General features: G+C 40.9%; 1 protein-coding gene across 1 annotated transcript in view; it reads left to right on the top strand.

Annotated features, from left to right (window-relative positions):
• RELN (reelin) overlaps nt 1–12,836 on the top strand; it is a 293,615-nt gene that overhangs the window by 222,001 nt on the left and 58,778 nt on the right. The window contains exons 26-30 of the mRNA XM_080575334.1: nt 227–398; nt 780–980; nt 3,084–3,319; nt 7,329–7,486; nt 8,410–8,617. Of these exons, the coding sequence (XP_080431460.1) occupies nt 227–398; nt 780–980; nt 3,084–3,319; nt 7,329–7,486; nt 8,410–8,617 (975 nt within the window). The remainder of the gene's footprint in view (nt 1–226; nt 399–779; nt 981–3,083; nt 3,320–7,328; nt 7,487–8,409; nt 8,618–12,836) is intronic.

Below are 12,836 nucleotides of genomic sequence, written 5' to 3'. Positions count from 1 at the left end.
ATTAGTTTTAGGCAAAACATTTACCCCTTTGGAGTAATCAAGAGCAACAGTCCATACTTCCATTGGCAGGCAGATGTTCAGCCATTTCCAGGAAAGCAGTGTCCATCATACATAACAGTTTCTTGGGAAGACAAATGGCTTTCCTGCCTTTTTTTCCTATTTAGTGGTATTTTTCCCATTTCTCTACAGTGTTCCCTTAAAGTCCTGCTGAATTTCTGTTTTTCAGGTTTGTCTATCTGGAGCTGCCGGCTGCAGCTAAGACTCCTTGCACCAGGTTTCGGTGGTGGCAGCCTGTGTTTTCAGGGGAAGGGTATGATCAGTGGGCTATCGATGACATCATCATTTTGTCAGAGAAGCAGAAACACATAATTCCCGTTGTAAATCCCACCTTACCACAGGTAATAATCAAGAGTAGTCTCTGTGTATCACCATGAAACAGGAGCTGTCCTCTCCGTTAGTAGAAATTTTTCTGAATTTAATTTTCTTTGAAAATATTGAGCATAGTTAAAGAGACATTTGTAGTGCTTGCAGCTGCGTCTCTCTCTGCATGGTACCAAGCTGGTTCTTACCATAATACCATCAGACTCCTAATTTTTACAATCGATAATGTAATTATGTATCATCTCCTCAGAAAGTCAAGACAAATTTTGACAATTACAATTTTTGGACAACCACAGAAAAAGCAAATCACAAAATTTGATAATTTTGGAAAATATTCTGGAACCACACTGCAAGGAGGTTGTACTTGTTTTTGTTGCTTTTCTTTTCCTTTCTAACAGAACTTTTATGAAAAGCCAGCATTTGATTATCCTATGAACCAGATGAGTGTGTGGTTAATGTTGGCCAATGAAGGGATGACCAAAAATGAAACTTTCTGCTCTGCCACCCCCTCTGCCATGCTGTTTGGTAAATCAGATGGAGACCGATTTGCAGTGACTAGAGATTTAACGCTGAAGCCTGGATATGTCCTGCAGTTCAAGGTATTCCTTAAATATAAGTCCCTTCAAATCCCAGAATATCAGTGAAACTCCCCTTATTCAATACTTGCAAGAAGTCATTGGGTCATAGTTCAAAACAATGTAATAAATTATAAGACTGTAAAAAGATGTGTAGAGCTCAAGTATGAATTCATACACTATAAAATATGATGCTGCTTTCCAATGGAATAGCTGAAACCTTGGTGCAGGAGAGTTTCTTCCCCCTCTGGAGAAATTTTAAAGCCTTGTTGTTCGTTAATGAGTTTCACAAGTGGGTTGAAGTGACTGTCATTATATTTGAGTCAGTACCAGGAAATGCTACTGCACTGTCAAGGGGAAAAGGATTTATCCCATCTGCGACTACAAAAGCTCCAATGTGGTTTGTGTACATTTTTTTGTATATTAAACTATTTAAGGACTTACAAGCTGCTCTGTACTCCAGAGTGGGTTTTTCAAATAATTACTTTTATAGTCAGCAAATATAGGCTTCAATTAGTGTTCTCTTCTTTATAGGGCTTACAAAAATTTTAGTGGTCTGACAATGCAACAGAATATGGGCTCCAAAGAAAGTGTATTTGCTTTGACAAGCTCTTGTTTCTGAACCCTAATCAAAATTTTATTGAGTTTATAATGAAATCCCATTGGTGAATTCTGGAGGTTGGTTGCAATGCAATTTTAATGAGCTCACCACAAATACATGGTCCTTACATAATTGGTGGATACAGACACTGAATAATTTACAAGCGGAATTATTAAAGAGATCAGTTGTTTACAGGCAGCTTTTCAAATATAATTCCCACAGTCCTGTAAATAGTAAAGTTGGTTAGAAATAATAGGATTTGTAAAAAATCTCATTCCATCTAAAAGTTATGCTAATGAAATGCTGTACAAACTGAGGGACGGCAGTACAATTTCCAAATGAGTATTGTTTGCAGTTTTATACCTTAAACTCTCTAAAAGCCAAAATACTGTGATACGTAAATACCATTTAGCCTGAAAAAGATGTTGTTTGCCTCTTGACCATTTTCCACTACTTCAGTGACTAAGTCTTCATTCTCTAGGTTTTATGGTCAACAGCAATGCAAAAATTGTTCAGTCTGAAAAAGCAATACCTAAAAACAATTCATACACCTTCCATCACTGAAGCCATTGGCAATGTAATATAAATATACATAACATCAACAATATGTGTCAGAAAATAGTGAGTTCTTCTATTGTTTAAGGCCTTAATTTATACTCCTCTCTTTTTTGGAAAGCTTTTAAACTGGCCTGCACAGAAATGTGTTAGTCTTATTTGCATGCTTTAATTTTAAACATATGGTTAAATGCTTTCCTGAGTTTGTGAAATTTCCATTTTAAATAGATGCCTGAAATAATTTTGCATTGATAAACCAAAGACAGTCAGTTGTCAAAGCTATTTCATTTTAGATGAATGATTTTGTTTTATATTCCACATTCTACAGCTCAAGTAGAATTTCTGCAATATAATATTGTAAAAACTAATATTTTTCTGATAGCTTGAAAATGAAGCTGAAAACAAAACAAACAGTTGATTTTTGTCTTAGTAATGTTTTCATTTCACATTTTAGTATTCATTTTTCTACTGCCTCCAATTTTGCTCATTTCTGGGCACCAGAAATGCAGTGCCAGCTCACCAACATTATTCTGAAAATGACTTGGCCATGATCAAGGGTTGCAGCGTAGGGCAAGGGGTACCCTGGAGTCAGTCTGGCACATTGGGGTGCACTGCAGTGGGTTATATCAGAGGATACAGCTCTTCCCCTTCCTCCTGGGCACACAGGTACCTGTACAGAGTTTGTTATTTGTGGCCTGCTACGTAGCAGGACCTTTGAAAAATGTGTTACGTTCTTTGCACATTTTGTTGAACCTAGCAATCTGAGTGAAGGGTGGTAATTTTTACAGAGAAATGTTGTATATGTGTAGGACTCAGACTCTAAGCACCAGCCACTGTTTGCCAGCAGGGTTCAAAGGAAGTGTTCAGAGTTAAGCCTTCCAAAATAGAAAGTCAAAGGTGCTTTGCAGACAATAATGATAAATAACAGCTTAGGTTTCTTCAGCTCATATCTGATGCTTTGCTTTTTTCAGCTGAACATTGGCTGTACTAACCAGTACAGCAGCTCTGCTCCTGTTCTGCTGCAGTACTCCCATGATGCTGGGCTCTTCTGGTCACTCGTGAAGGAAGGCTGCTATCCTGCATCTCCAGGCACAAAAGGATGTGAGGGAAGCTCCCGTGAGCTGAGCGAGCCAACCGTGTATCACACAGGAGACTTTGAGGACTGGACAAGAATTACTATTGTTATCCCAAGGTCACTTGCAGCCAGGTACTCTACGCTATAAGCCAGCGGCGAATTAGCTGCCTGTCCTTTGAGGCTATGTTAGGAAAAAGTTGCAAGCTGTGAGTAAAATCAGTGTTAAAAATCTGCAGGTCTGGGAAAAAATATATTATGCTCTCCAAAACAGGGAGAATCTTTCCATTTTTAAGTTGTCAAACCATCTATAAAATTAAATTACAAAGCAACAAGGGGATCACAACATATTAATTTGACATCAATCTCTTCATTGTGGTGCCGTCTTTCTTTAGGCATATCAGTTGGGTCAGAGAAGCCAGCAAGAGGGTGATAAGTCATTTAAATCAAATAAGCCATTTCAACAGGATTAATTTTACACTTACCACCGGGCAAAGAGACCCTTTGCTATCTGCACTGCATGCCATCAGCAGCAGAAGTCCCCTAAGCCTGCTGGCTCCTGTGTCTCTCTCTCTAGGCAGTGGCTTTCGTGTTGCCCCTAGGTTTCAGCCCCATCCTCCTGCTACAGGCTTCTCATCTTCTCATCTCACGTGTAAAACCGCTGTATTGGACTTCCAGAGGGCTGACTTTGAGCTGTTCAGGACACTGGTTGGCAGAGTCCCTTGGGAGGTGGTTCTGAAGGGCAGAGGAGTCCAGGAAGGCTGGGCACTCTTCAGGAAGGAAATCTTAATGACTCAGGAGCGGTCTGTCCCTACGTGCCCAAAGACAAGCCAACGCGGAAGAAGACCGGCCTGGCTGAACAGAGTTGTGGCTTGAGCTTAGGAGAAAAAAGAGGGTTTATAATCTTTGGAAAAGAGGGCAGGCCACTCACAAGGACTATAAGGATGTTGCGAGGCTGTGCAGGGACAAAATTAGAAAGGCCAAAGCTCAGCTGGAGCTCAATCTGGCTACTGCCATTAAAGATAACAAAAAACGTTTTTACAAATACATCAACACAAAGAGGACTAAGGAGAGTCTCCATCCTTTACTGGATGCAGCGGGAAACTTAGTTAAAAAAGATGAGGAAAAGGCTGAGGTGCTTAATGCCTTCTTTGCCTCAGTCTTCAGTGGCAAATCCAGTTGTTCTCTGGATACCCAGTACCCTGAGCTGGTAGAAGGGGATGGGGAGCAGGATGTGGCTCTCACTATCCACGAGGAAATGGTTGGCGACCTGCTACAGCACTTGGATGTACGCAAGTCGATGGGGCCGGATGGGATCCACCCAAGGGTACTGAGAGAACTGGCGGAGGAGCTGGCCAAGCCGCTTTCCATCATTTATTGGCAGTCCTGGCTATCAGGGGAGGTCCCAGTCGACTGGCGGCTAGCAAACGTGACGCCCATCTACAAGAAGGGCCGGAGGGTAGACCCAGGGAACTATAGGCCTGTTAGTTTGACCTCAGTGCCAGGGAAGCTCATGGAGCAGATTATCTTGAGTGTCATCACGTGGCACTTACAGGGCAACCAGGCGATCAGGCCCAGTCAGCATGGGTTTATGAAAGGCAGGTCCTGCTTGACGAACCTGATCTCCTTCTATGACAAAGTGACACGCTTAGTGGATGAGGGAAAGGCTGTGGATGTGGTCTACCTTGACTTCAGTAAGGCTTTTGATACCGTTTCCCACAACATTCTCCTCAAGAAACAGGCTGCTCGTGGCTTGGACTGGCGTACGCTTCGTTGGGTTAAAAACTGGCTGGATAGCCAGGCCCAAAGAGTTGTGGTGAATGGAGTCAAATCCAGTTGGAGGCCGGTCACTAGCAGAGTCCCCCAGGGCTCAGTACTGGGGCCAGTCCTCTTTAATATCTTTATCGATGATCTGGATGAGGGGATTGAGTGCACCCTCAGTAAGTTTGCAGATGACACCAAGTTAGGTGCGTGTGTCGATCTGCTCGAGGGTAGGAAGGCTCTGCAGGAGGATCTGGATAGGCTGGACCGATGGTCAGCTGTATGAAGCTGAGGTCAGCTGTATGAAGTTCAACAAGGCCAAGTGCCGGGTCCTGCACCTGGGGCGCAACAACCCCAAGCAGAGCTACAGGCTGGGAGATGAGTGGTTGGAAAGCTGCCTGGCAGAGAAGGACCTGGGAGTACTGGTTGACTGTCGGCTGAATATGAGCCAGCAGTGTGCTCAGGTGGCCAAGAAGGCCAACAGGATCCTGGCTTGCATAAGAAGCAGTGTGGCCAGCAGGTCTAGGGAAGTGATTGTCCCCCTGTACTCGGCTCTGGTGAGGCCGCACCTCAAGTACTGTGATCAGTTTTGGGCCCCTCGCTACAAGAAGGACATGGTGGTCCTCGAGAAAGTCCAGAGAAGGGCAACAAAGCTGGTGAGGGGTCTGGAGAACAAGTCTTACGAGGAGCGGCTGAGGGAGCTGGGATCGTTCAGCCTGGAGAAGAGGAGGCTCAGGGGCGACCTTATCGCTCTCTATGGGTACCTTAAAGGAGGCTGTAGCGAGGTAGGGGTTGGTCTATTCTTCCACATGCCTGGTGACAGGACGAGGGGGAATGGGCTAAAGTTGCGCCAGGGGAGGTTTAGGTTGGATATTAGGAAGAACTTTACGGAAAGGGTTGTTAGGCATTGGAATGGGCTGCCCAGGGAAGTGGTTGCTTCACCATCCCTGGAGGTCTTTAAGAGACGTTTAGATGTTGAACTTAGTGATATGGTTTAGTGGAGGACTTGTTAGTGTTAGGTCAGAGGTTGGACTCGGTGATCTTGGAGGTCTCTTCCAACCTAGATGATTATGTGATTCTGTGTGATCTTCAAGTCCCAGCACAGAGTTTCAGTATGTAACATATTGTGAAGCAAGGGAGCTGGTGCCTTTGCTGTAAGGAGCTGAAATAGCAGCATGTACCGTAACAAGTTTGTCTTTTCTTCAGTAATTAGCCAATAAAAGCAGGTGCCAAATCGCACAGATCTGACACCAGCTGATTTGATTTACTCAAAACAAGCAGTGCGGAATCAATAGCAGCAATCTGTTTGGCATTATGTTCAGTAATGTGATCAAGAATAAGAAGCTCGTGCTAATATATTAAAAATCTAAATATTGGGAGTATGAGGAGGCTCCCAGCATGTTGAAAACTGAATTGTTATGGGTCACTTTGGAAATCATGATTATCTTGAGAGCATCCCATTTTATCAGCTGGTACAAAGCACCAGTATGATGATCAGCTACCTACCAAATCCCCGTGAATAGTAAGTAAATAGTAAGTAAAAAGCAATAAGCACATACATACATACATTAGGCAGAATAGCAAGGAAGATCTCGATTAATGTATTGGATTGGTAATGAGACTTTAAATCAGCTCTCCTCCCTACAAAATGATTCAACTTAAAGCCAAATACTTAAAATTAAAAAACAAAATATTTTTTCTTTAATAAATTTCCTATGCACTGGGTCAGCTGGAGTAATTTTGTGTAGGCTCACCAAAGTTCCTGAAACAGTTTTAGTTATAGAGGTTAGAGATTAGATTGCTGTTTTTCAGGAATTTTGTGTTGTCACCCAAGAATAAAATCTTTGTATTTCTGTCCACATATCCTGTAGGTTACTTTATCTGCCATTATTTGTAGACATTGGATGATTTTTCCTATATCTAGTTTATTTGATGTTTTTTTACTCAAAAATACACCATCCCACAACAAACTCTGCATCACTGCCATTACTGAGTTATTTTCATAAGTACTGTAAGAAATTGAATTCTGGGATTTAAAAATGTAATTAGCAGTTCGGGTTGAACTGAGTACTGAAAGGCATCTTCAGAGTCATAACTAATCTTTTACTCTAGTTGATAAAACCACATAATCTGTTCTTTGCATCACAGTGGTGGATATAGGCCAGAGAAATAGAGCAAATCAAAATACATCCCCAAAAAATGTGGAAAAAATATCCATATGTGAAGGTGCACAAACACTAGGATGTCAGAAATACTTTCCAGGCATCAGCTTGCTAATCTAGGAAAAGCTCTTTTAGTCTTAAGCAAAGATCACAATAGGTGTACAGTGGGTATTAAAGCTAGGAATAGTAATACCATGCCTTTTGTTATTGTTCCTCTACAGCAAAACTCGATTCCGCTGGATCCAGGAGAGCAGCTCCCACAAGAGTGTGCCTCCTTTTGGCTTAGATGGTGTTTACATTTCTGAGCCTTGTCCCAATTATTGCAGCGGTCACGGGGACTGCGTCTCAGGGGTCTGTTTTTGTGACTTGGGCTACACAGGTAAGACAACCTTTTTTAGATGGTACAACAGTAAACACTGTCTGAGTTGCTGTTGTAAGCCTAGCATCTTGTTTTTCCTCTACAGTATTCCAGGAAAATACATGATGACATAAATTTCATGGGCTGCCAGCAAGAATCTTTTCTTTTCGTTAAATGAAATGTAGCACAGGAGTCCAGTACAGACAAAACAGAGCAGCTGAAGACAGGAGACACCGGTGATGTTTCTGGCAACTGCGATCTTTGAACATCACCATCTGTATAAATGGGAAGGGACTAGCAATGAAAGCAAAAACAAAATAAAATATTATAAACTAAGAAGTCTGCTTAAAAACCTTTGGAACATCTTCAAATTAATTGTTGCTGGTTTTGAGTCCCCTGGCCATCAGATGGCATGGGACCAGGAAGGAACATATGTTCTGACAGGCCCTTCTGCGAAAAATTCTGCTCACTTGTGGTTTCTGGGGCTTTTATGCTGAAACAAACAAACAAACAAAAAAAAACATACCCAGTGAAAAAACAGAGATTGACACAACCAGTTGCATACTGCACTCTTTTCAACCCCCTACACCAACAAAGCAATAAGCTATCCTCTTTTGTTCAATTTGTTTAAAAAGAACTAAAAGGATAATATTTTTCTGTTTACATAAAAACATCTTATCAATATAAAGCATGTCTATTTTTCACCTAGTGAAATAAGCTATCTTAGAGTTTAATGGAAGAGGGCTTATTCTGCCTACAAAAAATTATAAAGAGGGATTGAAAAGGTACAATCCTGTTGTCATGGCATTTTCTGAAAAAAAAAGCATGGTTCTTTCTCTTGCATGGGTGCAATAGAACTATTTGTCAATTTTCTGTACCTGACCTTTACTCTCTTCAGCACAGTTTCAACAAAGCATCTCCCATATATTTTTCTTTTCTTGAAGCATCACATGGAACCTGTGTGTCTAATGTGCCTAACCACAGTGAGATGTTCGACAGGTTTGAGAGGAAGCTAAGCCCTCTCTGGTACAAGATAACAGGAGGTCAGGTTGGAACAGGCTGTGGCGTGCTCAGTGATGGAAAATCTCTGTACTTCAATGGACCTGGTAAAAGGGAGGCAAGGACTGTTCCTCTGGACACTACAAATATCAGGTCAGTCATCAGTGCTGCTTCTCACAACTGTCTGAGTTATTAGTGTTGTCTTTGCAAGCATAGATGAGAGAGGGTATGAAATGTTTTTTTTTCTAGTAATCACAACCCATACAAGAAATCTTAGGGAAGTTACTTTTTTTGCTCATTCTGACCTTCTACTTCCTTTTCCAGAGGAGGAAAACTTAGGTTAGAAATAGAATGGAAAAGCATCATAGAAAATGTGAACTGTTCATCCTTCTGGGAAGATGGTTTTGTGGTGTATTCTAGATGGCCAGGCAGAAGATGTGGCCTTGAAACTGCACAAAACCTAAGAGTCTGGACAGAAAAATTCCCTTTCCACTGATGCCATTGAATTCCAGTCATGTTGATACCATAGCAAATGAGCTATTGTTGATTTGCCAGACGTTATGAATTAGTCCACTTGTAAGAAGTGTAAAACAATGTAATAGGAATTGTTTCTGTGCAGTCAAGAGGCTAACAAGCTTTCACCTCTCTCCCTGCTACCACCGAATTCTGCTCCACTGGTAGTAATTACCCTTTTTCTCTCAAATTGTCCAATTGATTAATGTAATTAGGATAAACTAAGGACAATTAATTCTAACTATTATTTATCCTGGAGTTTGCAGCTGCTTTGTCCAGTCTCATAAGGGATCATGTGCCTGAAACGTTGCCCACCCTACAATTATATCCATTAGTTTAATAAAAGATATTTCTCCTGTCAAATACTGCTCCAAGAGCAAGTTATACAGTGAGTCGTTGCATTATTTAATTTGTGGGATCATTCAGCAGAGTGTGGCCACAAATCAGCGTTCCCTCTCTCCAGTTCAGCCAAGTAGTGCTCCTTAGGGCAGTATGGGTTCTGTGGTTTTTGGGACATCCTTAGCTACTCCACAGCACAGAGCAACACAGCAGCAACTGCCCTTCCTCTATGTCCTGCCTGTCTGTCAAATTCTCCTCTGACAAATACTTGATATATAATAATGTAAATTCCTTAATAATTAAATTAATTTGTGGTTTGACAAATATGCTTTTGACAAGTACTGGAACTCTGGAAAGATCTGAACATATTTTCTGTTCCACTCTCTTTTTAAATCTCATATTGTTAATACTCTGAAGTATAATTTTGAAAGTAGCCACACCATCAGGATGTCTATGTTCAAATTATATTTTTTAGTTATTCCTTCTTTTCTGGAGACATCTTCTTTAAAAAGAAAAGGATTTTCTTTAGCTTTTAGATTTCAGAGACCACTTTAATGCCAGATACTTATAGCTTTGCATTTTTATAGAATTTGAACCCCTTAAAACATGAAAAGAAGTTATAAAATACTGCACAATGCTCTTTCTTGACTTTTTCAATCTATCATTACTTCGATTTTGCACGAGAACATGGGGTAAAACTACCCCATGAATGGGATGTCAAAAACATGGGGTGTCAAAACTACCCCAAGGACCTACATGGCCAGAGGGCACCTTCTGGTAAGAGCAACTAAGATCCTTGTTCTGAGTTGGTAAGCTGCTCTCCTGCTGAGACTGATCATTTTGGCAAAATAAACGAGCACTTCTCTCACAAGAGAGAACAGAAATACCAGTCGTCTCAAGCACAAACGGGGCAAACATGGATTTTTTTAGTTACTTTGGCCACATGAGCTTAAGGGCAGGATCCCATTCATGCAGCTGGTCTAGAACATGGGCACCTTAGACAACAGCAATTACCCCAGCCTTCTTATATGCTCAAAGGAGATAAAATAGCTACTTCAAAAGGGCAATGCAATTCATCCTGAAATAGGGCATAGCAAAGCCCAGTGCTTTGTCTTCTGAAAGTGTGCATTTTTTCATTATTTTTAAGGGAATCTGGGCTGGTCGTGTAACATACAGCCGTTAGACAACTTGCTTAGAACAGATAAATCCCACTTTAAGATTTGAGACTGTCTGTAACATTAACTAGATAATTTCTCCTAGAAGCAAGAGCAGATTAAGTTTGTGAGAGTGTGAGGGGTTAACTGAAAGAACGTACCCTAAAAACAAAATTGTACTCCAGCTGAGAAATGTTTTCTGTTATTGGAGCTAAAATTAATGTCACTTGAAAGAGGAGATTAGAGTGAAGCACTTTTTCCCTTTTTGGTATTATTTTTTTGCATTCAGTAATGCTTTGTATAGAGTTAGGTTACATTATTAGGGGTCATCTTAGCCCCTGCACAGTTATCTTTTATTTGTGAGTGGGTTTTTTGGTTGTGGGTTTTTGGTGGCTGAGTAAACAGCAGGAAAATATATCTTTAAAGACATACCACTAGATATGTGGATTGAAGGTTGTGAATAGGAATGCTGAAACTCCTGCAGTAGAGTTTTAAGCTTCTTATTTTTCAGGTTAATAATGTTTTCCCAGACCTTCTAAGATCTTATTTCATTAAATCAGGCATGGAATAGCAAAAAAAAAAAAAAAAAAAAAAAAAAAAAGAGAGAGAGAAAAATATTGCAAGACATTAAAGTATGATTTTCATTCTCAGTTCCTGCAGACCTACCTATGCATGTTCTGTATCACCTTGCTTCAGTTACAGTTTTTTGTATGCAAGGGGTACATTTTATGTAAAGAATGTAAAGAATTCTTGATCATTTTTGTAGAAAATACAAAGACCTTTTCCTTCTCACCCTTATCTTCCCAGAGGAGAGGGGCACACTGAGGCTCAATGCTCCTTGTTCACTTTGCTCCAAAGGGGCCAAGATTTGTCAGCCCATGCAGTGCTGCTTAGGGTAGCAGCCTAACAGCACACTCCTAAACTTGGGTTTAATACAAAAAGCGTTTAAAACTAAAGCTTGTTCCCCCAGACCAATGACTGCCAACATGCATTCCATGTCTAGCACATACACTAAGTGCGGTCATATTCTTAAGCTTTATTTGCCCAATCATCTCCTTATTCCTTACATAATTGATTACACTTTTTTTTTAAAGACATGAAGAGAGTACCCCATACTGCTAAGAGAACTGTAAGAAAAGTGTCAAAATTCATTTCACCTAGACCATTTTCTGGCCTGCACTTCAGAAACCTGCTGGAGTCTCTCCTTCCTTCCCTTTTGCACAGCCCAATGTGCCAAAGGCACAATTTTGCCAGCAGTATTTTCATCCTCTTGACTGACAATATGATACCTGGATGCATTTTGATGAACTACTGCCTCCCATTTTGATGGCCTCTCCCTTATGACACTCTTCAGTATCTGTTCAGTGACAGCATTTGCACACAGTGCCTACCTGGCAGCTAAATACAATCTGTGTAGTATATATATTTTTCCAGCAGTGACATCTGGCTTGTTAGCTGACTGGCTCCTGTTTGCGTTACAGACTGTTGCTAATGACTGTGCAACCATTTCAGAGAGTTGTTCTGGGTCAGGCTTGTCCAGATCAGATGGGCTGGTTCACTCTTCTGCAGAAAGGTTTTTTGGTTTTGTTTCTGTTTTTGTTTTTGTTTGCTTTTTACTGATCTCTACATCTGGCAGTCATAAAAGAGAATTTTATCTATAAATCCTTTCACCTGTGAGGCTGCGGTATAGTGTTTTATTGCCAGAATACTCTCTCAGAAAGCAGAGCCGCAGAAAACAATAGGACCTATTTGACTAATCTTTGCAACACTGTGAACCATTCTGTTCTTGAGCTATGGGGTTATATCACGAATGAGTCTGATGAGTATATTCTGGCTTGTCAAGTCCCTATGGGTATACGAAACATGTCACATACGAAATACCAATTTCAGCAACAGAACTGGATTGTGGTCAGCTTTAGAATCAGGAGAGGATCATAACAATGTGTGTGTAGCTGTGGGTGAGGGAAATTGGAGTCATATCTGCATGGTACCGGCTCTGCCTGTAGTCCTGTGGCTTGTCTGTGATTTTACTGATGTCAGTACAAATTAGAACCAAACCCCCTAAAGCAAAAAGAGTTATCCTTGTGGGGAGTTATCTGAGTGACAAATCAAGCATTCTTTCTTCACACAGAGCCATAAATCCACCTTGAAAACTAGTATTTAAAATAAAGAAGTTATCTACAAGCAATAGAATTAACAAAGCCTAGTTTCCTTTTGATTCATGTTCTTTTTTCCCCCAAGTCCCTGCTTGGCAATAACCCCACCTCTCCCTGTGTACTCCACCAAGATGCCTCCCAGCACAAGAGACAAGCAATTGCTTCTCAAAAACATCACATCAGCAAGTACTACAATAAAACAACAGGCAG

This window comes from Anser brachyrhynchus (assembly GCF_964034855.1).
Source record: "Anser brachyrhynchus genome assembly, chromosome: 1".
Taxonomy (NCBI): domain Eukaryota; kingdom Metazoa; phylum Chordata; class Aves; order Anseriformes; family Anatidae; genus Anser; species Anser brachyrhynchus.
The sequence above is the reverse complement of the archived record's forward strand: the minus strand, read 5'-3'. Positions and strand labels throughout refer to the sequence as shown.